The 26,142-nt window shown below is 41.7% G+C and overlaps 1 protein-coding gene and 1 non-coding gene across 7 annotated transcripts in view; both read left to right on the top strand.

The window, feature by feature from the left end:
• Positions 1–26,142, top strand: part of DTNB (dystrobrevin beta) — a 215,193-nt gene that overhangs the window by 137,102 nt on the left and 51,949 nt on the right. The window contains exons 14-17 of one of the 6 annotated variants that reach the window (XM_026080217.1): positions 10,379–10,464; positions 12,472–12,585; positions 15,916–16,012; positions 23,807–25,247. In XM_026080217.1, coding sequence (XP_025936002.1) covers positions 10,379–10,464; positions 12,472–12,585; positions 15,916–16,012; positions 23,807–23,860 — 351 coding nt within the window. In that variant the 3' untranslated portion in view covers positions 23,861–25,247. Of the gene's footprint in view, positions 1–10,378; positions 10,465–12,471; positions 12,586–15,915; positions 16,013–17,767; positions 18,419–23,391; positions 23,663–23,806; positions 25,248–26,142 lie in introns of those variants that run through there. The other 5 variants (XM_026080218.1, XM_026080219.1, XM_026080215.1 and 2 more) reach the window with 5 other exon arrangements.
• LOC112972957 lies at positions 9,779–9,942 on the top strand. Its single transcript, XR_003255842.1, has one exon. It is a non-coding gene; the product is annotated as a U1 spliceosomal RNA (small nuclear RNA).

The following is a 26,142-nucleotide window of genomic DNA, read 5'->3' as shown; positions in this document are numbered from 1 at the left end:
AATGCAAAGCTGCTTATTCATTTCTCTGAAGCAGGGGACAGTGGTCACTGCTGGAAAGTGTACACTGGGCTATGCGGCTATGAATCTGACTCAATCCATCAGTTTCTGCTCTTTCTCAAAGTAGATAAAATGTTAAAAATGCCTTCTGCAGGCTTGTTACTATTATTATAATAAATGTCACTTGTAATATGAATGCAAATACATTCCATTAACAATTTTAGGGGAAAACTTTTGCTTGAAGTCTTACTGGGGATTTACTTGCTCAACAGAGCAGCAGATGCTCATGGCATGCAACCAGTGCAGTTATACACTGTTAGATATCAGTTCGTCTGTGTTGGCTCAAAACAAGCTTTGACTGGGTTGCTCCTGTTTTCTTCAAGCCAGTCTTCAGAAGACAAAAGCGCTTTTATTGAATTTAAGTTGCTTAGGGCTATGCTTGGCTTGCCAGTTTGCTTGCAGCAAAGTACCGTGCATTAAATTATCTGTTGGCTGGCTAAGCCAGACTGGTTAGATAGAAAGCAGAAGAGAGAAAAGCAGAAGGTGACTAGATGGATAAAGTGAGGAAATTTAAACAAAGCCAAACTTAGTTTAAATCACGTCTTTCAAGATCATAACTTCGTCTGTTTGTCTCCCTCTGCTGATGTGTTCAGGTTATCAGTCTGAGGTAAGGAAGCAGGTATTTGCTGTCAAGCCCCCTCATTTTGATAAAGGCAGGCAACTGAAAATGGCTTCCTGTGTCCCCACCACCTCATCTACCTTCATGTACAAAATCCCTTCTGAATTCCTATCAGGCTCCATCTTAACACTGCCCTATTACTTGAATATAGGTAATCCTGCATAAAGGTGACTGAATGTTTTTAAGAGGAAGGGCCGTTAAGGGTACTTTTGGGGAGGAAATCTATATGTATATTCAGCTATATATATAGAACAACCCTATGGTCTCTGTTACCAATGTCCTACACAACCCCTCTCTTTCTCCAAACCAATCCCTCCTTCGTCTCCTCAACCTCCTACTCCCACCTGCTCTGCCTCAGCTCTTCTTTTTCCCCACCTTCTGCTCTTAGTACAGTCCCAGATCCGCCGGGGTTTCTGCTGGTGTAGTCGGGCAAGCTGATTCATACAAGCACAAGTCGGTATCTTGACTGTGAGCCAGAAGTGCCTGCTGCTTCCCGCTGATTTCTGATGGAGAGTGACCTACCGGGGAGGCGGCAGCCTCTGGAGGTCAGCAGGAGCAGAGGCACACCGGGACGGAGCACTCTCTGGAGGACTCTGCCGACCTGTGCTGCCTTGCTTCTGCAAAAAGCACGAGCACCTAATGAATATAAGATAATACTCAACTATAAAGAGGGAGAGAGATTTTAGGACAGTYTTCCTTGGTGGGAAAAAATGTTCAGATTTGGATGAAATATGATACTGAGTTCTTGCCCACATTGCTCTATTTTGAAGACTGTGTGTGGTTGCTCTTCTTCCCTCAGCAGTGAGTGGTGCTAAAAGCCTTTCATCATCTCGTCTCATTTAAGCTGTACATACAACCCAAATATTCCCTTCATCTAATTTTTGTTCTTTTAGACATTTCTCTTATAAATATTTTTTAACATAAATAACTAGATTTGCTGCTGCACATCTTTGCAGGATAAAWCTGCAGCCTGGTTCTTGCACAGTTTCTTCTTCTCTTGAATACACTAGTGATATGAACTGTTTTTGTTATTTGTTTCCTCTTCTTTGCGTGCTGGTCATAAAGAACACTGTGATACCACAGTAATGAGCRGATGAAATTCTGGTTCAGACTTTCCGTGACACCATGATGTCCTTATACCAAGGAATCTGGAATTTGGTGGTCATGAGAAGCATGCTTTTGTATTTTTTGACAGTTTCTTCCAAATCCCGGTGGTGGAGGAGCACAACTAYGTGGTGCTTGCCAAACTGGCTTTTTGGGGGCTTGATGAAAAAGTGGCATTAAATCCTCTGCTTTCATCCAAGAAAGTATACTGTAGGTAAGGGCTGAAAACTCCTTATTACAGATATCTGTACAACTTGAAGTTCCAGCATGGTTCTCTCTTTAAAGATTGTTGGCCAATCTGCATAAGAGCTAATTACAGTGCTAGCAGGCTTTACTGTTCCTACTGACCATTAAGGAATTTAAGGAGATTTTATGATCTTCCTTATGAGTTCTTGATGAGAGAGGATGGGACTTGCCATTTGGATGATCCTTGCAGAACTGGTGAGGCTTCAGCATTCATGCTGAGCACCAGGAAAGCAGAAAGCAATTATAATCATACTTTCACCCATGCCTTTGCAAGAGTTGAGTAGAAAGGTGAATATGTCCATGGTATTCAGTGCTGCTGAGCAGGTAGGGAGCTGAAATTACTAAGCTTTCTAAGGAACTGAATTACAGTATTAAATCTTGGAAGACACAAATCATATTCATACCTGTCCAGTAAGATGGAGTACAAACTTAAGAGCAGTGACTAGTAAACCAGTGTTTTGGGTTTTATTTTTCCCTTAAGTGCAGAGATTTCAAGAATCACATGTGACTTCACAGAGAGGACAGGTACCTCTCATCAAGGTAAATACTAGTAGCGTGCAAATCCTCAGGTGAATTCATGGGTTTAGGAGAATAGCATTTGCCATCACAATCCTGTACCATATACCCAAAACTCTTCCAAAGACAGCGGCTGTAAGAACTCARTGATGAATGAAATGCTGGGCAGAAATCAGAGCGGTGACTGTAAATAGGATTTTCTTTTCTTGTGTTCCGGAGGAGTTCATTCATGGAAGAAATAAGAGCTGTCTTAGAAACAGTGTCCAAGCTGAAGCCTAAATGATATTTGCACATTTGAATGATAGCCCATACTATATAATTTTCTCCTAATAGTAGTATTTAGGAGATGCATTTGAAATACTCACATGCACAAAATATAATGCACTACTCATTCATGAATTTAATTTGAAACACTTAGATCAGCAACAGGTTCCACACAGTATCCACTATTTCCTCAGTCGTATTTCAACATCCTTTTAGCCTGAATAATATTTTCTTTTGCCAATGAAATCTGCTGTATTCAGAAGAGTTGCAACATCTTGAGATAGCTGCAAAGGATGAACCAGAGTTCATTAAACTATGTACTCCATAAAAACAATCTGCAATCAGCTAGGCTTGAGAAGAATAATGGCAGACTCTTTCAGATCCACGTCCCTTGTAAAGCCTTTCATTATGGCACATTGTATTTTTTCATGGGCTACCGCAAGATGCTTGCTTGTCACAGAGAGAATAGTTACATTACACAGTTAGATCATAAAGAATTTGGGGGATTATTCTTSAGCAGTGATGAATCAACGAAAGATGAAGACATGCTGCACTACTGATCCTGTCAACAGAGTAACTGATTAGGAATTTCCAGATCCTAAGATGACTGTTCCTATCTGTGAGAAAAAGCGATACAGATGYGTCGCACGCTAGGGGTTTGGAACTCAGATCTGCATTTGTGGATAAAATGTCAAATATTGTACAGATACTGCACAATTCAGGCTGCTTAAGACCTCCAGGTTCTGGGTAGTTGGAGAAAGAACAGGTTGCAATAGATGTGATGGTTGGGCTAATAGGAAAGCCACCCAAAAATGGAAGCTAAATATGAAGACTTCATCAAAAAAGTATGGAAAAGAAATCTGAGTTCTCAGTTAACCTTAGTTCTTCATTGCTGAGAATGTGTTGGTGAGTTATTTCATTAGTTTCTATGAAATGATGTTTTCTCTTACGTGTCATTAGAGATTTATAAAGCAATTTGAAAGAAGACCAATAACAAGAATAATAAAAGATATTAAAAACAAAAGGAAGAGTGGAAGAGAATACCTAATCATATAGCTTGAGAAGTGTTGGGAACAGAAAGGTGTCTGGAGGTCAGATTTTTCTGGTTTTAAAGAGTATAGGAAAAAATGACTTGAAACAAAGCAGAAGAGATGGGAAGTTATTTATTCAGTTAGCTGTATTTATTGAGCTCACAAGCCTGAAGATGGATAACATTTATAATATCCTTGGATTTGATAGAAATATGAGTTACAGGGCATTGTGGAGATGTTTTAGAGGAAAGGTTTTTTTTTTAGAAAATAGAATAGTTCTTATTTGTATGTATGGGGAAGAATATCCTGAGATGTTCCTGTTTAGAAAACTGCAATGTTCAGGGAAAGTTTCAGCCCAGAAAGCAGAAGATTAAGTATTTCCAAACTAAATCTAAATAGAGAGAACAAAGTTACCTAGGTCTGTATGATTAAATGGAGTTTTTCTATTGCRTTCTTTGAAAAGGAACAGTGACTTGTGAGGAATCTAGAGAGGCTRGAAATGGCAAAACAAACAACATTGCTCTCTGCAGGATGAAGACTAAAATTAGGCATCACTTTTGAAAATTTGATCACACACCTTATCTTTTTTCAAAGTGATAGATCGGTACTGGAAGTGTGAACACTCCACATGCACGCTGCCCCAGCACTGATCAGAACTGAAAGGACCTTACTTTCAGTTCCATCGCTTCTCTGGTTTTGAATAATGGAAAGGCCAGCGAGGGCCTACGTACAGACATTTTCCACTGTAGGTCAGATCAGCTTAAACCATTCTTGAGCAGATGCTTATCCAAGTAATTTTTAAAAAACAAACAGTGGTTGGAGTCCACTACAGAAGAAGTCTGACTAGGCAATTTGTTCCAATGTTTAAGTTAATTTACCACTAAAAAGATTTTACTGAACTATGACATAATTCTTCCCTGCTTGGTTTGAGCCTCCTACTAACTCTCCATTCTCTCTGGAGAATAATATATTACTTTCCTCTTTGCAACCAGCTTTGTATATGTGAAGTTTCTTATGTTGTCTCCTCTCATTTGTTTCTTCTCTTCATTCTTGCGGTCCTCGCTCCTTGTCATGTTTTATAGATCTCTGATCATTCTTGCCGTTCACCATGTTTCTCCAGTTCACCCTTAGCTTTTTTTGAATTGTGATACTAAAGCTAGAAACAGTAGTTCACCCGAATTAGAGAACAGGGATTAAGTCATGCATTCGAGTATATAGCACGCGCTGGTTCRAACAACCAATTGCTGGACTGTGCAGCAGTATGACATTAATGACTCGTGTTTGGTTGTGAAGCACTGTCCTTTGCAGTTCCTTTTGTACAGAACTGCCGTCTTGTTCCTGATTCTCCTTCATGTGCTTGTGCAACTGGCATGTCAAAAGTTAGTCTGGGACTTGTCTTAAGCACTTGTCTTAATAGAATTGCAGCCTCCGTTTTCAGAACATTTCTTCGGCTTGTGAAATAAGTTTATACTTTAGAATTGTCCTCCAAAGTACCAGGAGCTTGACACAGTGTGACAGAGTCTGCAGATTTAAGAAGCAAATTCTTTATTCCTTCATTCATGTTCTTGAAGAAAATGTTGAAATCCAAGAGAAATCCAAATCCAAGAGAAAAGCTGTAAAACTCCACAAGAGGATCCTTCCAGTCTGACACTGAACTAACGATCATTAGTTTTTCAGTATGGCTTTCAAGGCAGCTCTGCACCTCCCTTCCAGTTATTTCCTCCAGACTGCTTGTCTGGCCCACTTAGGAGGCTGTCAGGAAGACAACRTCCAAAGCAATCCTGAAGCAAAAGTATATCATGTTAATGGTTTCTCTCCTATCTGTAAGATTTGATTTTTTGTTGTGGAAGGAAAGTAGTTCACTTTGACATGGTTTGTTCGTAAAAACTCCATGTCGACTATTACTTAGCTTATCTTCTAGGTATTTACAAGTAGTTTTATTTTGTGTTTATCCCCAAGAACTGCAGTAAAGCCGATTGGTCTATAGTTGTTGGCTCTCCATGTAAACTTTGGGATACCCCGTGTTAGCCTCTGGAACATTACCTGAGAAAACTAGGGTTTTTAAAGGTGAGCACAAAAGCTTTGAGATTGTTTCAGGTATATTTAAGAACCAGAGCTAAGTACTCTGATGAATTTCATCACGCCCAGGCTACTTGAAACATCTCTCTCTCTCTGAGTTGCCTTCAGTCTGTCCTTTCCCTTTTCTAATCTGCATTTTTACCCCAAAGCTCTAAACTCTGTGTTCTGGACAGATAATGCTTTTTAATACTAAACCACCATTGGATTTTTTTTTTTTTAAACCAAACCCAGAAGCAAGGATCAGAGTCGCAGCTCTGCCTCCTGAGCGCCATGTCCCGGACGGAGTCTGCGGCTCCCATTCTTGGCTGTGGCTCAGCTCCAGCAGGGAGGGTAGGGCACTGCCTCCCGGAATGTAATGTGCCTGTTGGTTCGGGAATGCGGGGCGGAAGCAGTGTCTTTATTACCCATTCAAGGTCAGATATGCTTGGAATTTTTGTCAGATGCTTTCTGGCCATGTGGACTAACAATTAGATGTATACTACTGCTGTGTTTTCCAACAGGCTCCATGCTATCTCACGTGACTCTCTGATACGTTTACCTTTTGGATACTCAAGAGTTTAGATGCCTATCCTCCAAAGTCCACACTCTAGTACAACTTTTAGGTGAGAGATGAGTGCACTTCTGAGCATACGATAGACACTTAGGGTTTGTGTATAGCAGTCCTTGAAATGTTCGAGGGCCCATTCCTTGCTTACATGTGTAATATTAAGCGCTCTCACCCTCCAGAACAGGACAGCTGCATACTAACCACCTGTTGCAGCTGGTTCTCAGCTTGTAGTAATTCCCAAACCGTGCTGAGAATTGCTTGAGAGAGCTAGTAGTCTGAGCCAAAATATGTCAGGGACCATACTAAAAATTTAATAATATGGTGATCAAATTCCAATGCCTCTGCCTGATGCTTTTTAATTCACTGGGCATAGACATTTGCTTTGGAAACCTTCAGGCTGACCATTGCGTTTAAGAACCTGGAAGGTTTAGATGTTGATGGAGAACTGGCAGTCTGGATTTTCTTCTGAGATTGTTTATCCTTGAGAGGAGAGAAGACTTGGGGGCAGTGGGGTCTTTATGTGTGTAAGTACCTGATGGTGGTGAGTAAAGAAGATGGAGCCAGACTCTTTTCAGTGGCACCCAGCGAAAGGACAAGAGGCAATGGGCACAAACTGAAATACAGGAAATTCCATTTAAATGTACAAAAAAGCTTTTTTACTGTGAGGATGGTCAAACACTGGAACAGGTTGCCTGGGGACGTTGTGGAGTCTCCATCCTTGGAGATATTCAATCCCTAACTGGACACGGCCCTGAGCAACCTGCTCCAGTTGACCCTGCTTGAGCAGGGCGGTTGGACTAGGCAGTCTCCAGAGGTCCCTGCGTCTCTGCTGTGTCCCCAGAAGCTCTCAAGGCTGCGGGTGAAATATGTTATCTGCACTTCTTCCTAGCAGCTGATTGCTGCAGGATGCGGAGGGAGACGGGGCCTTCTGCTTTGTCACCCACCGTTTCTGGGGAACCAGCAGGTCATACCAAGCATTATGTCCACAGAGACTGCTAAGGTCACCTCAGTGGAAAGAGTGGTGACAGTGCTGCTGCCCGCACTGTGCACTGGAGGCTCCAGCACCTACCCCGAAAGTCAAAGGCCTGTGTTGTCAGCCGTCCTCAGCCTAAAGGAGTTGCAAGTTGCCTAAGTGCACAAACAAGTGCGTTATTTGGAAAGGGGCAGCCAGCAGCATATGGCCCCTGCCGTGCCTGGGCTGAGCACGGTGCGTCCTGAGGTCTCCCAGGAGCAAGCCCTTATCGTTCAGTTAGTAACGAGTCCCTGTATCCGCCGTCACTTGAAGTGGTTCTCTGCTACAGACACTAGAGATGAGACCTTTTTTTGCCCTAACTGTATCATTCGGTGCATTTTAGCTCCTCTCCCACATCAGCCTGGTGCAGAGGTRTGGAGAGCAGAGGGCATCCTACACCATCAGTTCCTCTGCGCTACCTGTGTGAAGAGAGGATTTTTCTCAGCCTTTCTACCACAAGTAACTGTGTTTCTGCACTTAGGTTTCTATGCTCGTTTGTTTTTCTTTTTCTCACTGTTGATTTTAACTCCTAAGTTGTTTTGTTTCTTCTTGCCTGGGACCTGCCTTACCAAGCACCTTTCAAACACACAGTTTCCACATTGTTAGGAGGCTCCTGAAGTGGCCTTCAGAACACCCCAGGAAGGCACAGAAAGCCAGCTTTTACGTGTGTCACTCAAGCACGGCTCATTTACCATGTACAAACCCATCTACCCTGGGGGCTTTGCCCAAGGAAGGCAATTGCTAACTGTGCTTCATTCAAGTCTAATTCTGGACGTGGTTGGCTCTAGGCATACACAGTAAAACAAAACTCAAAACCTAGCAGTTTCTGTCCACTTTGTCGTGGAGCTGTCACTCTGGTAGATATCCAGCTTTTCCATCCATCTGCTGTTGTTCTACCCTGATAGTTTCCAAAGATGTATGTGAGAGTATCTTCTCAAACTTAAGGAAACTCTAGATTGTAATGAGCTGGTGTTAGAAGCAGACACAGTGTGCTGCTTTCGTCCTCAGGCATTTCTGAGCCAGGGAGGCCTGTCCATGATGAAGACGCCTCCTCAGCTCTGAGTGAGCAACTCATTGTGTCTGCTGGCCCCAGGGATGATTTTGAGTCTTATTAGACCTCCTAAGCATCTTAGATCTGCTGATCTTTTCCAGCATCTTAGGATTCCACTGGAAAAATGCATTGAACCAGCACAAGATCCAATGTAGTTCTTACATCTCTCTGTTTTGGGGTCATAAACCTGGCTTCTTCATCCTGCATCCCAGCTGCCAGCAGATTCTCCTACAAACTACAGATTCTTGTTTAATTACCCAGTGCTTTTGTCAGTAGTGATTGTGACTGCTGGTGAAAAGTATTCCAAAACACAAGGGCCACAAAGGTCGGGATTCACTGGGAAAATGCATGTATTCAGCAACCTCCGTTCAACTGAAGCTTGTTAATTTAGGGGTTGAAAAGCGTTAAATTTTCCAGAGGCAGTGACCATGCTTAAATTTAATGTCTATCAATAATCCTGTTCATTTCAATGAAAAATTACGCAAATGCCTCTTTTGTGGCCTTTGGCTTACCAAGCTGAATGTTTGGCAGCCTGACAATACTGAGCCTACACTGTGCGTGCAGACAGACTACCTGGAGGTCCCGAGTAACATAGTGTTAGCCAGTGAGTCTTGATTCACATTTAGTTAAGACCAAATCACAGAAGCTGAATGAGCTGGAAGACTTCATTTAACCCTGGTGTCATTGCTGAATTGAAGAATTGGAGAAAGAGGAGAAATGGGACCTACAGAAAGCGTTCTTGTAGAAGAAATTAATATCAGCTTACTGCAGAAGCTGTTAGAAATAGTTTGTCAGAAATTCCAATTCTTCAAAGCATAAATGAAACTGTATAGTGCCAATGTATTATAACAAGAAAATGTAGAACATCAGTTAGTCACATTGCCAGCAATGTGTTATGCAGTTCAGCAGAGGTTTAGGTACCACTATTCTACCTTAAGGTATTCTAATTTTTCTTCACTAGCTGATGTATGAGGTCAGTATTTCACTAAAAGACTTTCTTTATGATAAAAGGTATAACTGTATCTCTTCACAAGGAAGGTTCTGGCTTTTGTAACTTATCATATAGCAAAGACAATGACTTGCTTTAACAAAAATACTGTCGGTGCTGTAGGAACAGGTAGATATGGCTTTTTTTTTCTGAAGGTCTTAGAAATGACAAGCAAAAATCTTCAGACTGATTGTGTTAACCAATGATGTAACATGGCCAGAGGGTATGGTTTCAGGAGTCTTAAAGCAGAGGGTTGCTTCACGTGTACTTACCTGGCAGGGGAGACACCATGATCAGGCAGGTGGTTTTCCCAGGGCGAGGCTCATCCCTTGCACTCCGGGTGTGCTGACCCCTGCGATTTCCCCAAATGCGGGAAACTCGACTGCATAATTTGTGGTTGTGGGGGACTGCATTCGCGCTCTCCCCTGAGAAAGAGAGAGAAAGGTGCTGTCCTTCCCCGCCCCCAGCAACGTGTTCGTGCTTTCTTTCTTGTGCCATGACTAATGCTTACGTGGCTGGGAAGATTAAGGAACTGATCTTATTTGTAGGGATAGTTGTTAACTTGAGCAATGCCTAGATGTGGCTGACTGCGTAGCCAGATGTTCGTAGCAGTGAGTGTGATCAGCCAGTTCACCCTTTCAGCAGCAGCCCACACTGAGATCGGATCAAATCAGCTGTGAAACTGCATGGAGATGTGCCTCAAAAGTCTGTCTCAGCACAGTTATTTTAACTGTTTTTCATTCTGGGCTGTAAGCGTTGTGCCATGGCATTTAGCAAATACGGGACTGAATCCATACAACATGTCATACGTAGTAAGAGGTAATGAGTACTGTGTTTGATTTTTCTCTGTTCCTCACCCACCAGCCTCGCCCACCAGCAGACCTGGGTTTCAACTTCGATGCCAATAAACAACAAAGACAGCTGATAGCAGAGCTGGAAAACAAAAACAGGTAAAGGACAAGCTTTGGTCGGTGTTCTTTTGCAAACAACATTTGAGGAGAGAAAAGCTTTTAGTAGTAATGCTTTATTATATTTAACCTTTTGCATTATATTAACCAGATGGTTTTCCTAGCTCTTTCATTGAAAGATGTATCTGAGTCATTAAGCACTTAGCTCAGTGCTGATGCAGCTGCAGGGCCCTCATTTCCCCAGGGAGCAGGCTGAAACTGGACTGGGTGTACCCGCATGAGCCGCAGTTTGGGAAAAAGTGAAGATCTGCCTTAAGCATGGACATCAGTGCTCACCACTATGTCTTTGATCTGAAAACGTTGCGCTATCTTAAAGGAGAATATTTTACAGTTTACTGCCCTGGAATGGTTGTTTCCATCCTAACCACAATAAGGAGACACAGAAACACGCAGAGCAAAGGGGCCTCCATGTAGAGAAACCGCAACAGGTTGATGATTTCCCTAGTGTTCCCTGCCCTGAGACTTCACAAAATCTCTTTAACTGGCCCCGAGCATCAGGAGCTCCGAACCCAGCAAACGTCTTACGGCAGAATGAGCCATTCAGATGGCAGCAACAGAATAAATCAGCTGCTGTACAGTGGAGCAAGCAGGTCGTTTTTGAAAGACTGTGGTAAACAAATGTAATGTGAGAAGAATGGGGATTTTTTTCCATTTGCTGGAAGACAAGAAAAAGTCTAAAGAAACTGCGAGGCCTGGAAGAAATAGGAGAGAGGAACTGTAGGAGTTGGGTTTCCTTCTTGTTGCAGAGGGACTGTTAAGTCCCTCTTAGAGACCATTAAGAGCACTCGGTCTTTATTGTAATACTGCCTTTGCACTTACCTGCTTCTTCAGCACCCCCGTTTTGAGTTCATGTTTCTCTGGCTAAGAGAAGCTAAGAAACTTTAAAAAAAAAGCAGCCTTTGGAGCAGTTGCAAGCGTAATGTGCTTCACTGCGTAGACAGCCCGTAGGCTGCCTAGGGACAGCCAGGGGTGCTCAGGTCTCCGCGTGCTCCAGAGGACAAGCTCCAGCTGCGCCCGAGCTCGCGGGGGTGGGCTGTCGTCTGCACAGCCCCGGGGGTCTTGAGCAGACCAGACAAACATACCTGATAAGGTCACTTTGGAGGAGCCCCAGTTCCTGGAGAGTGTGGGAACAGCTTGATCCTTGCATGGTGTAAGCATGCTACCAAGAGAGTTGGCAGGTATTTCAAATTATTCATGGAGATTGCAGATAAAGCAGATCTAAATCAGTGCTGTTACGAAACCTTGTAGGAAGAGCAGCTCAGCAGTTTTTAAAAAGAACAGGGGGAGAGAATTAGAGATTATAATGTTCACTCTCGGATCAGGAGTCTTTTRCATTTTAATAAATGAGGCCTTAGCAGTCAGTGATAAGTCTCCTAACCTGCAGCTGCACCGAACACAGCAGCACTTCGGAGCACGCACGGGGCAGCAGGGATGCTGCCTGATTGCCTTCCCTTGGTGAGACCTCATGACCAGTTTGTCTCCGTTACTTTGAGCTGATGTGGTCAGAAGCTGTTGTTTTTCTCACTCCTGCTGACCTGCCAGGAGACCTTACAAAGGTGAGCAGGAAACGAACCAGGGCCGGCGCCGCCGCCGCAAATGCTGGCAGTGCTGCTTCAAGTCTTTCCTACAGTAGGTGCAAAGAAAAGAGCAGGTTATGCTGAAAATGTAACTCTATTCCATCTCAAACAGCCTCTGAGCCTATACCACATGAACGGTTTTGAAGAGACATTGCCAGCATATGGCACAGAAGTGATTTCATATTTCTCATTACTTAAATAATGAATTTTCTATGYGTATTATAGCAACTCATTGGACTGCACTAGCTTACCTTTCTTGGATTTGAATCTGTGCCAGTCATACATGAAAAAACTTGCTGTGTTTAGGTCAGAGATTGATGGAAAGCATGCTTGAAGGTTTATATAAGTATTTTAAGAGCAGTGTAGAGGCTGACCTTTTTCCTCTTTAATCTTCCCTCTGTAATTTAAATAGAGAGATACTCCAAGAAATTCAGCGTCTCAGACTGGAGCATGAGCAAGCCTCCCAGCCCACACCTGAGAAAGCCCAGCAGAACCCAACTTTATTGGCCGAACTCAGGCTTCTACGGTAAAAGAAATATCTAGAGCTTATRTGCATTTGATAACTTGGCCAAGTCAGCCTATGTGGTCTATTCTGTAGCACAGACAATGCTACTTTTATTGAGGAGTGTAATATTGTCGTATCTTTGATAACCCTAAGGTGTTATTTTAAGCTGTTGAATTCTGAAGACTGACAGCATATTATAATTTGCCATTTTTAAAATGGATTTATGTGTAACAATAATGTAACTTAAAATGTATTCTTTGGATAGTTCAGAAAACTATTTGTAGAGAAAAAAAACTCACAGAAAAACTAGCAGAATTGGGATTAGCTGCTTAATATTTATTTTCCAAAAGAGTAAAGTTGAAGATAAATGTTARTTATTTAATTAATCAGTGAAACTCTGAAAGTTCATAGCTCCAAACATTCAGACCTACTTCCAAAGTTGGAGAAGAATCTTCAAAGCCTTTTTGATTAAGTTTGCACTTTGAAGTGACAGGGGAAAACTGTCAGTATTTATAGAATGAAGTGTGTCATAGTTTGGGTACTGACAAGAGGACTCTCTGGCTATATTTAACTGAATAACTTATTGAATATATTATTTATTGAAAAACTATTCTATTACTAGTTAGTTCACAGTTCAACCTTCAAAAAAATGCCATCTGTAATCTAAAGAAGGTTCTAAAATTTAAGCCTTTGGCAGCAAGAGCTCTTTGAAAACTACATTATATTTCATTTGTTGGGGCAAATGTTGTCTGTCCTCTTAGGAAATGGCTCGATAGTTGTGCTTCCCTTGAATGTTTGAAAGTTCTCCCTAAAGTGTAATGCTCCTGGAAGGAAGCCGCTTCAGCAGCAGGCAATGTCTGTAAAGTATGATCCAGCCCCATATTACAAAATCTTTCAACTTCTTTCATTCATTTTTCATATGGAATCTGCTACATTATAATCCACTTCATCATCTCCCTGAGCATTTTTCCTTCTCCAACCAAATGGCATTAGCGCAGAGATTCTCTAGTTTATGGGCTTTGCATAGCTCTGCTTTCCATATTTTTTAAAATGTTTAAAAACTGGAGAAGATGCAGAAAATACCCACAAACGATACTCAGGAGCTGGACAAAAGGAGATTGTGAGGCAACTTGGTTGTGGTGGATAAGCACTTCACAGGAAAAAATACCGGGTATTGAACAGCTGCTTGATCCAGCAGAGAAAGGTATAATAAGAACCAAGAGCTTAAAGTTGAAGCCAAACACGTTCAGACCATAAATAAGGTATATGTTTTTCAAAGGGAGGCAATAATCTGAAGAGCAGTGAATTCTCAGTCCCTTGATGTCTTTCCTGAAGATACTTTACCAAAATACAGGTTATTGGGCATAAAACAGAGCTAACTGGGAGGAATTAAAGRGCTTGTATTTTGCTAAAGGAAAAAAGTTGAATGATTATTGCAGCTGCTTCTCAGCTTCAAATTTTAAATGCCTTTAGTAAATAGTCACTAGAGAAAAAAAGTTTGAGTTACAGCTTATAAAGACTATCAAGAGTCATCGTGATCGTCCAGCCTGGCCTTCTAAATAGCCCAGGCTAGAAAATTTCTTGMAGTAATGCTCTTACAAAACCCTTTTTGACTGGGTTAGAGCTTCCATTTCAAAAAAGCATTCAAGCCCTCATTTTACATGATGGAGAGAATACCACGTTCTTTGACACTGTTAACGCCATTCTAGTTCATTTCTGTGCTAAGTGGGCTGAAAGTGTGCACATTATTTCTAACCTTCATATGCCTGGTGCCATTCTCCAAACCTTGTTTTTTTGTGTGCTTCTGGCTGCTAGACCAAAGAGTTCTTTTTCAAAATTCCTCTCTCCATATAAGTATTTAGAGATTTTGATTCCTTCTGCTCTTAACCTTCTTCTGTGTAAATAGCTTGAAGTTCCTCAGTCTCTCCATAAAACAGGTTGGCCAGGTCTCCAGCTATCTCTTTAGCTTGCTGTCAAGTTTTTTCTAGATCATCCACATCTTTTCTGTTTATATGGGCACCAGAAGTGGCTGCAGTACCCCCTAAGTAGTCTCAGTAGTGGTACTTTCCCGTGCCTGCCTTGTAGTGCAGATGTGCTTGCTTTCTTCTGCTGCAAGCGCACAGGATGCTCATTTATCCGCAGGTGCCGTGGATCYGTTTGCTCCAGGCAGATGCCTCAAGCTGCACCTCTCCATTTACATCGCCGGAGGCTGACCTGTCATTTGTATTTTGTAGCATTTAACATGTTTTTGTCATTGACAAACAGTACCTCCTCTTTCTTCCTAGGTCATTGGAAAGAAAACTGAGTAACATAAGCCAAAATCAGATATACACCTTGATGTTGATTCTTCATTAACAAATACCTTTGGAGAGCTACACTTACTCAATATGTTGGTTTTACATTATTTTTAATCTTTACCAAAATGCTATATTACAATTAATTATAGTAATTATAAAATTGTTGATATTAATTATGTTAATTAATTATTATAGCTAATTAGCTAATAGCTAATTAATTATTAATGGTGATAGTTATAGAAAAAAGGGRTACAGACTTTGAACTGACCTAGAGAGAAAAAACAGATCATATAAACATATAAAGCTAAATCTGTCATGATTTTTTAACATACTCTAAGTGACCATCCCTGTGTACAGTTCATCTCTGAATTTTTCCTTATATTAGCTACTTCTTTATTTTTTTAAAGATGAAATAGAACCATATGGTCATATTTTCTTAAATCTCTCACAGATAGGCATTCATTCTGGCATCTGTAGAAACACAGTGKTTTTTTTATTATGCCCGGGAAAGTGAAGGTCACTTACTACCTCCTATTGTTAATTTTGTTAGAATGAACATGGGTTCTGGTACAGCAAATATTTCGAAGATTATACGTCACATTATTAGATAGAAATAGCTCTGCAGAGTCTCCGTTAAGATGGGTGATAGCCCAGTGCCTTTCCTTTCCAAATATGTGCAACCTTTATTCCTCTTTTTTTCTTTTTTTCCTCCCATAGTTCATTCTTACTTGTATGACACCTCTGCAGGATGCCTGGGTCTGACATTATTAAGGGTGTTCTTAAAAAGAAGCTGGCTTTTTTCTCAAAATGCAGTGCTTTAAAAAAGTATTTCCTGCTATGAATGCTCTGACTTCAGATTTCTGGATTTTAAATGAAAAGCCTGATTGTCGGATGTGAAATTCATGGTGATTGTACTGTAGTTTGCTCTATTTTTTTTAAATTGGAGGCGGGGGGGGAGTGATGAGAGACATAGTTATATCGGTGATTTTCCTGAAGTGATTTCAAAATACCTGAAGTTTATTTTCTGACACTTTATTTCATGTAACTTGAACAGGCAGAGAAAGGATGAACTAGAACAGAGGATGTCTGCGCTTCAGGAGAGCAGAAGAGAGCTGATGGTGCAGCTTGAAGGGCTAATGAAGCTGCTCAAAGTAAGCCATTTTATTTCGGAAATGCAGCACAGCCTTCTCTTCCACAGGTCTGGCATTCGCTGCTGCTGTTCTGAGATTCTTACTTTGCTGGCCTTATCATTATACATACTTCATAAGCAATGGAAGAAGTTTGCAATAGTCATTTCTACACTGGCTCTGCGTATTGGTCCAGATGGTTAATGGGTCTTCAGGCTCATATGCTGCTTCTTTGGTTAACATTATTGAGGACCCGTAAGATTTGGAAAGCTTTGGAGAGAAAGTGTTAGATTTGGTAATCATCAGGATATTGCAGGGAGGAAAGAGCACATCTGCTCTTCTGGGTGACAGTTCAGTCCTCCAAGTTTAACGGGAAGCTCTAGTTCCTGCATCTCGGACTCTGACTCCCCAATGGCATTGCAGCATGTGTTGCCAGGTAGCATTACGCTAATCCTTCGACATCTGTAGAGTCTGTTCGTTCTGCTTTAGAGAACAGAGGTATTGGCTCTGATTTATAGTGCACGTTATTGTTTGGACTTCTGATGAGGATCGTTATTTTTTTCAGTGAGGATCCATTATTTTTTTCAGAGTTGATCTCATAGACATTAGTCTGAACTGCTGTTATGCATTTATTCTTTCCATTCTTTAAATTGGATAAGAGCCTCATTCTATAAAATGAATGGGAAAAGGTTGTCCTTACTCAAAGAATTTTCCAACTAAGACAGGATGCAACGAGGATATAATAGGCAACGGAAGAAGTGGGAGACAGATCCCAGAAATTACTCTGATAGGACCACAAGGTTTTGTAGATGAGTTATAGGCACATGTTGATATTTCCAGACAAATTCAGAGCTTGTCTGCACTTGAAACTGATAATGAATTCACATAGTGTATAAATTTAAAGTGCAGTCACTCTTCAGATTAGATTTGCAACCTGGAATAAAAATGTGTATACAAGAGGCTATAATAGAATACCATTTGAAGGCAGATGTTTTAACTAATTACCTTGTGCAGATGAGCACATACTTAGAATTAATGTTTGCGGGATATGTTTTTTTGTCAGTGATTCTGTACACTATAATTTTTTACTGTTCAGCCTGTTGATGTCTGTTTTCTAAAAATGCTGAAGACAGTCAAAAATTCAGCTTGAAGTCTGTGGACCCTAAACCTTTGTAAGTCAAAGTGCAGTATCTCTGCAGATGGGCATCCAAAACTGAAATACAAATTAAAAAAAAATTTTTAATATAAGAAGTTGTTGTATCAGAAAGAATGTGATTCTTTGTGGTTCAGATGACCACACTCATAGCATTTAAAACTTTTTTGCTGCCCACATTCTGAGAGCCTTTTTATAACAGACTTAGTTTTGATATCTGTATTAACATGGTGACAAACTCTTGCTTGAGATTTTTGGAGGCCCTATTATTTTCATAGCACTCGTAAGCCTTTGCAAATAAATCCCCCAAAACACCGCCTCATGTAAATGTTAGCGTCTTCATTAGGGTGAACGGCTGCTCTGTGATCTGGCCTGACCTTCTGCTCTTCTGTTTTGAAAGCCTTAGAGGCAGGGTTGACTGTCTTGCTAGGAGATGCACTCCTTTGAGCCTGTACGACACGCGGGGCCACAGAGCAACCTGCAGAGCTTTATGCACCCCGTATCCCAGAGGTGGCAGGCAGGCAGGCAGGCAGGCAGCAGGCAAAACCTCTTCTCTCTGCCTGGCCATCACATCCTCGTCTCCTAACTGCCCAAACAGTGTGCGTTTCCTCTGGCCCAACTGGCAGGACAAGTGAATGTGGCATATTGTGTAGCAGCAGAGGATACCGAAATCGTAACRTGCCGATAAGGAAAGCACCGAGGACATTGCAGTGAGGAAAGAGCACAAGAGGACAAATGGCAGGTACTGCAGTTGGGGAGACATAGGAGGGAGGCAGGAACTTTGAAGCAGAAGGAAGGGAACTGTAACCAACCCACATTTGATAAACTAATGTTTTTGGTACCCACTCRCTAAGTTGAATTGTGCAGTCCACCTCCACCAGAAATTATGAGCTTGATGCAAACTTTATTTTGTAGCCTGTATTACACGGGTTAGTTTAGACGCTGCCTCTTATTAGTCTTATCATTTGTGAATCTCGTATCTTTTCATTGACTCCCCCAGTTCCCCAAATCATTTAAAATTTTTAAGGGCGAATAGGACTGGATATAAAGAAAAAAATTTTCCCCATGAGGACAATCAAACAGTGGAGCAGGGACCCTGAGAGGTTGTGCTGTYTCCATCTTCGGAGGTTTTCACAACCAGCCTAGATAAAGCTCTGAGCAACCTGATGTGAGATCAAGTTGACCCTACTTTGAGCAGGAGGTTGGACTAGAGACCTCCTGAGGTCCCTTCCAACCTGAATTATCATATGATCCGATGACTATTGTAACCACCCGGGTTGACCTGCTCTGTACTATAGCGCTTTGATTTTCCCCTTGTTAGTTCTRTATGGAGCCTGAAAGCTTCTGTTGGGTTAAAGCATCTTCCAGAAAGACATCTGGTCTTGAACTGAAGATATCAGAAATGGAAAATCCACTGCCCATGCAAATTTGCTTGCACAGTTAAAAATTTATGCCTCATTTTCAATTTTAATGTATTTAGATTCAGCTTGCACCCACTGGTTTTGGTGCATGTGGTTTCTCCTCCATTAAATCGAAGAGTACTTCAATAGCCCTGTTTTTTTCCTGTGAAGATACTTACTCATCTCACTTTTCAATCTTCTTTTTTGAGTCAATTAAACAGGCAGAGGTCTGCTGAGTTTCTCACAATATTGTAATTCAGTCATTTTTATGGTTGATTTCTTCACCTTCTCCAGATTTTTAATAATATTTTTAAATTGTGAAAAAGCAAACTGAATTCTTCTCTAAGTCTTAGCAACACCATACAGAGAGTTACAGGAGGAGTTTCATTACTCTTCGTCACTGTTCTCCTTTTTGTGCATTTCTGCACCAATGACTGCTTTTTGAAAGTTGTCAGTTATCCAATTCTTATTCTATGTAATATGTGTTTACTGATTTTGTATAGTGCTCGCTGTTTAATGAGAACACCATGAGTAAATTGTGTCATAGGAAAATTACTACATCTATGCAGTTCCTTTAGAAGTCAAACGTGTAATATATTCACATAACAAAATCAGATTTTTTGGCCTATTTTCCATGAAGCCATAATGCTACTTATATTCCTTATCAATTGCATCTTGTATCAGTATTTCTGTTACTTTGAATAAATTGACAGGGAAAGATATTTGTACTTACTTGGGTTGTGTTACCTCCCTTTCARATATCAGTGCAAGACAGCACATCCCAGTCTATCAGACTTTCCTTGGTGTTCCAGGATCTACTACAAACTTTATTTAAATTACCTTAACCGAACCAGATGCCTCTTCATGTAATTATTTTAAGATTCTGGGCTACAAGCTGCCCAGACGTACTGATCTAAAAATAGTATTTCTGGTAGATACTCTTTAGCAACTTTTTTCATTATTAGTGGAAAGGACTTCACTGTTCCACTGCTAATGGAAACTACAAGAGAAAAATAYTTCATCGTCCTATTATTCAAACACAGAACAGAAATATTAAGTCGTGTTTCCATATTAAGAATTTTCCCATCGCTATCAAGAAACAATACACACCAACTCAAGGCTTTCTTTTGTTTCTGATGTTTGTATTCATTTTAAACTCTGCTTCTGGGTGGCTCTAGCCGTGCTAGACATTAATTTTTCCCTGAAGTTTTTAGCTTCTCTCATCATTTTGTGCACTTCAGAAGTTTTGTTTATAATACTGTTAAGCATTTGTATTTTTCCATGTTTTTATACACTATTTTTTACATTTTAAATGCTACCTTCATTTTACCATTCRGAGTTAGATTCTCCCTACCTAACTTTGGTTGTCTGAAAGTTTGGTATGTTGCCTCCATCCGTAAACAAGAGAGAGAGGAAAGCGTATCTTTGGAAGGACATGGTTGTTCCCAAGAGGATCGTCTCTTTTTTCTTTTCACTAAATGTAGAGGGAGCTGAGATGGTTAGATGGTATTAGATGCCTGTCTTTTCAATGAGTACAGATGAACCCTGTTCAAAGTGTCAGGAGTTTTTACCCAAACTCTGCTGTGCTCTGATGTTGTAGCTAACAGTTATTTCTAAAGAGCGTCCTCCACATCTTTGTTCATATATTTTAATCCCTGGATTTTCCTACCTTTTCACCTGTAACTTCTCTAAACCCTGAAAAATTACTCATTTTATAGTATAAAGCATTTATGATAGTTGATACTGTCCTCTTCTTGACTGTATTAARTGTAGTCGTGTCAGGATCATAGTCACCAATCAGCTTATCTATCTGCATCGTAAAGACGTCCAAGAGAAAGTTTCTGCAGACTGGCTGCAGCATCTTTTTGTTAGAAAACCCTTCTGTCCTGTGCATCGGTTCAGCAGTTTGTGAGGCTGCTTCTCTGCTAGTAAAGCAGCCGGTGGGAGGGTGCCGGCCGGAGCACGGGCCCGCCGTCACTTGTGCCGCTTGATCGGCAGCGGGTCCCACGTCCCACGTCCCACATCCCATGTTCCAGTTCTGCCCCAAGCCAGCCGCATTGGAGCAGCTCTCAGGGACCGTCCAGAGGTTGGTGCAGGCTTGTTCTCACCCTGTTTTGTTGAGCCCGAGCCGGTAGCTGCAAGAGGTGAATCCCCACGCTGTGCTGGTTAGCCCCTGCCAGAGAAAGGCTGGTTTCGGTACTAGTGCAGAGGGACACAAACCCCCAAGGAGTGTCCTGCTCTCATGATTAGTCATCTGCACATTGATCTACCTGCAGTGTCACAAGTTACAGCTAAGGGTGTTTTTTGCATACAGTGTCATTCCACATCTTTTACTTCTCCTTCTGCCTAAATGGGTTATAATCAATGATTTAACATTTTTGTTAGRAGGTTTCAGTTATACAGTTGTAGGGATTTGTTGGGCTTTTTTTCCTGAAGGAGACGTTTTGGTCATCCAGCTCTTTACTGAGTGCTGTCACTGTTCAATACACTTGTGAATCCCTGGCTGTGTCTGCCCTGGTCAGTTCATTAGTGCAAGCAAGCATCCCGTGGATGGACACCCACTCACCCGTCCTGCCAGGCTGCTGGAGTGGCCCCTGACGTGCTTTTGGCCCAGGCCTCCTCGCGTTGTCCCAGGTGATCTCCAAGCACGATGTAGCAGTCAGCAGGGGCCAGGACCCATTCCCCGTAGGAGATACAGGCTGTCCATCTGAGCTGAAAGGTGGCCTGGTGACGATCCGTCAGTCGTGTTGTCGGTGGCTTCTTTCAAGTACTTTTTATCTTCTTTTGCTCATCCGGGTGTTGGCTTAGTCTTCGCTTTTCTTCAGCTCTGTTTCAAAGTCCTCTGAAGTCTTCTGTAATCACTTAGTGCCATTAGCAAGCACTCTCCTAATATATAGTCACCAGGGATGATTGTCTGCCTTCTTGCAGGGTTGTTTCTTTAAGCTGCAAGGATATTCAGCAAATATATCCCATTTCGCTTTTTTTCCATTTCCTCAATGAGAATTTCCTCACTATTTGATTTGCTGATTTATCTAATAACTGTTCAGTTCTTCTAGCAAAGCTGCATGTCTCTTGAGATTTTTTTCACATCTGCAGCTAATGCTAAAGCCTCATTTTTCAAACTAACAACTTTTTTTGTGGAGTTGAGATCATTTGAGATCATTTCCCTGACCTGCTTCACCATCTGGTCCCGTGAGTCCCAGTGCTGGTAGAAGGAACAACTGGAAACATGGGGGAGTTTGGGGAGGGCCACAGCGGCCTCCCCAGCTGATATTGATTCACGGTGCAGTGGAACCRTATCCTGCATCTGCTACATCAGTGCCTAAATATATATATGAAAGAACCTCAAGCCGTGAGAGAAAAAAATCAGAAGTCTCTCTGGTTATGTATTACTGTAAATCTCTGCAGTCATTTCCAGATATCCCTGTTGCGCCCTTAGGGCGCAGTTCTGAAAATATCTTTATCTTTCAATATAGTGGTCAGTGAGAAGAAACTACTCAAAATTAGGCGACAGGTTCTGGTTAGACTTGCTCGGATAGGCAATAAGTGAGGAAAGGTGGATAAATGGGTTCACAGATTTTAAGGCCAGAAGGAACTTCTATTCCCTGAATTTTAATTCTGTGAACCGAATTTCTGGGGGGACATGCTTGCCAGTGGCCTGCTGCCCTCTGCAGTGACGGTCTGTGCAAAGGCGCTGTTGGAGGGAACCCTCACTGTTAGGCTGAAAAAGCTGTAATCACTATTTCTGCGTACACAAGGATCCTCAAAAGCGTGCTGCCACCCTAACGCACCACCACAAACACCGGGCTCCTCCGCCTGCCGAGCCACRGCAGCCGCCACCGGTACTGTGACCGAGTAGCCCTTACAGCTGATAGTGGTGTTCCTGTTGCTGCATGTCTCGCAAGGACAAAAATCTATAAAATCATYTGAATTATGAAAGAACCTCCTGACTGTGTTATATTTTGCCCATAGCCAGTGATGCTTTTATAGCTGAAGTTAGAGAGTGATACTGCTGGCCCAGCAGAGACCATAATGTACGTTTCTGTCATTCGAAARAGGATAAATTCATCCATTTTTCACCTTTCTCAGTCTTCCAGATTAGTAGTGATCCACACTGATAGAAGTTGTGCTTTTGCTTCGCAGCAAAGAGCTTTGTCTCYGCATATTTTTACTTACTCCGCAGCCTCAGTGCTTTTGCCTCCCAGTTTCTCTCTTCTCCTTCCAGTGCTGGTCGTTTGCCACTCTTTAATGTGCCTTTGGAAATCTGATCCGCAGAGGTCACTACAGGCCCAGTGGTAATGCTCAATCTGTAATCAAAAGGAGGTATTTCACCTCTCAAGTTAGGACATTTTTCGTCTTTGTGATGGAAGATTTGTGCACGTACGAAACCACATGCAGTGCATCAGTTAGTTGCACGCTTCAAATGGTATTTGCAGACTTTAGAGGACAGTAGTCTAATATTTCTTGGCTGAAAACATGATCATCTTGAAGACAGCTAGACTCATTTTTGAGTCCAGTGTAGAAAGAGAAGCCAGTAAAGGTTCTGCGTAAAAGAAAAAAGATCACTGTGAAATCTGTTCCACGTATTCAACATTCACAAATACTGATGTTCATTTTAGGCAAGAAACTTCTTTTGAGAGATGGAACAAATTACACCTTTGCTTTCTCACCACAGCTGTTATGTCTGACTTCCTTCTATCTTTTTGTGTATACAGATGTTTCTACAACTTGCCATGTTCTGTTCTTTCATTTGATGTGTTGTATATTTTGTGTATGTATGTTTCTTTGTAATATGATAATTAATCTGTCCTGTTTCTCTCTTCACCTTTTTCTCTTGCCGACGTTTATAGGAAGAAGAGCAAAAGCAGGCAGTAAGTTGACTTCAGTTTGTAGGTGATCTAACTCCTTTTTCTTTCTGCATGAATATACAATTTCCTGTTAACTGGACTGTATGCAAATAAACCATGCAGCAGAATTTGGGGTAGGGAGTGTGGGGTCTTCCTCATTTGTAAATTTGAGAACAATCTTCATTGGTTTCCAGTAGAGCATGTTTTTGTATATTCCCTCAAAGTTATTTTTCTCTCTCTTTCAAATTAAGTTTATTGCCATRAGTATACAACCAATGACTGCATTCATTAGTTTTTTAGAATTGTGCATGACCATCCAGGGTTGAAAATGTGAATTCTCAGCTTGCTTTATAATATATTTTGTTGGAGAGTCTTTGCAGCATTTTACATGCTAATAAGAGCTTTCTCGTCTCTTCAGGTAACCTTTAATTTGCCTCTGCCACATACAAGTCCACGCATGAAAACTAATTAATGGCTTAATACTCTAGGCATGGATTCAGTCATTCAGTCATGATATAGTCTCCTTGAATTAGTCCCAATATGYTCATTGTAAACAAAATGAGTAAACTAACGAGAGACAAGAATGCGTTTGCTTTGTTACTGATTTTCATTTTCTTTGAGTACCTRCAAAAATCTGAATCTTGTGTTAATTTTGGAATCCACTCCAGAGGGAGCCCTTCTACTTTTCTCAGAAATAGCCAGATGTTCAGTGTCTTTTCTCCAGCAGAACAAATTTTCAGCATTTCCAACTACGTTTTCCTTTGTACATGAAGCGTTAACAAAGGTTAGGCCTGTGTTTCCCGATGCTGAGTTTTTTACATGTTTAGCAGATACCTTACATGAATTTGAAAATTATTGTAACTTATTTTTTGTAAGGAAATACATATTTCTGGGCAGCTTCTGTTGCTGAAAACATTTCACAGTGCTACATGTGCTGGAAATGGCTTTTGGTGACTCATGGAAGACCTTTCATTAAAATTCTGTCATCAATTTAAAGAGAAGGTTGTGGTGAGTGTGYATCTTCTGTTGAATCCCAACTCAACTTTGCCTGATGCTGCCAGTGAAGATTTATCCCTGGGTTTGCTAAGGTGCCTTGCAGAAATTCTTTGCTTAATGAAGGGACCAGATTGCAGCATGTGGCAGCGATCTTCAAGGAATTTCCTGGAGAAAGGAAAACAATCAAGACTGCACAGTCCCTGTCCTCCCACTTCAAACTGTGCAAGTGGAATGCTATATTACAWGTCATTCTCTTACCCAGCATAATCACTATGAATAAGCATCTACATGGAAATGCAGTGTTATGTTATCTTGTTTTTCCTGTGCTGTGATGTTCGTCCTGATTATGGATATAGAAAAAGGGTAAATACAAGAACAAAGGGAGACTTTACCCGATTTTACTTCCTTTCTCTTTGTGGAACACTATGTTTACAAGAGGATAAGAGAGSCAACTTCTGCTAAAACAGCGTCAACACATTGTTTCCCTGCCCGGTCCCATTCTGTTGGAATCAATGATGAATGAGCCAAAAAGGATATGAAATTCAAGACGGCAGATTTTGACCAACTGAAGGCCACACTGCTGATATGTAGGAATTGAAACTTTACATCCTTTCTCATTTGCATGGACTGAAATAGATTGAAATTGCTTTCCTCTAAAGCGTGAAGGTGCAGCCTGAGGAAACTAGAGGTCTTAGTGCACGGTGTTCCACTTGGCTGAGAAAATCAGTGAGGCTGGAAGGCATTTCTGGAGATCRTCTAGTCCAACCCCTCTGCTCAAAGCAGAATCAGCTAGAGCAGATTGTTCAGGACCTTGTCCAGGGAGGTTTTGACCAACCCAACTGGACATCATATCCAAGGATGGAGACTCCACAAGCTGCCTGGGCAATCTGTTCCAATGCTTGACCATCTTCACAATAAAAAAGCTTTTTTGTACATTTAAGTGGAATTTCCTGTATTTCAGTTTGTGCCCATTGCCTCTTGTCCTTTCACTGAATACCATTGAGAAGAGTCTGGCTCCATCTTCTTTATACTCCCCCATCAGATATTTATACACATTGATAAGATCCCTCCTGAGCCTTCTCTCCTTCTGGCTGAACAGTCCCAGCTCTTTCAGCCTGTCCTCATATGCCAGATGCTCCAGTCCCTTAATCATCTTCATGGCCCTTTGCTGAACTCACTACGGTAGCTCTATGTCTTACTTTTGCTGGGGAGCCCAGAACTGGACCCCGCCTTCCAGGTGTGGCCTGACCTGTGYTGAGTAGAGGGGCAAGCTGTGCTTTTCCAAATGCAACCCGTGATGCTGTTGACCTTCTATGCCACAAGAGCACATTGCTAGCTCATGGTCAACTTGTCCACCAGAAGCTCCAGGTCTTTTTCTGCCACACTGCTTTCCAGCAGGTCAGCCTTTCCTGGTGCRTGGGGTTATTCTTCCCCAGGTGCAGGACTCTGCGCTTGCCTTTGCTGAACTTCATGAGGTTCCTCTCTGCCCATTTCTCCAGCCTGTCGAGGTCCCTCTGMATGGCAGCACARCMMTCTGGTGTTTTAACCACTCCTYACAGTTTTGYATCATCTGCARACTTGCWGAGGGCATACCCTGTCCCRTCATCSAGGTCATTAATGAAGAGGTTAAACAATACTGGACCCAGTATCAAACMCTGGGGCACACCGCTGGTGTCTGGCCTCCATCTGGACTTCATGCTGTTGATCACAACCCTACACATCACCCAGTGTATTGGTATCTCTGCTATTTCGGAAGGG

The sequence above is a fragment of the Apteryx rowi genome, unplaced genomic scaffold, assembly GCF_003343035.1.
Source record: "Apteryx rowi isolate R43461 unplaced genomic scaffold, aptRow1 scaffold_511, whole genome shotgun sequence".
NCBI lineage: Eukaryota > Metazoa > Chordata > Aves > Apterygiformes > Apterygidae > Apteryx > Apteryx rowi.
Note: the sequence above shows the minus strand (reverse complement) of the source record. Positions and strands in the feature narration are given on the sequence as shown.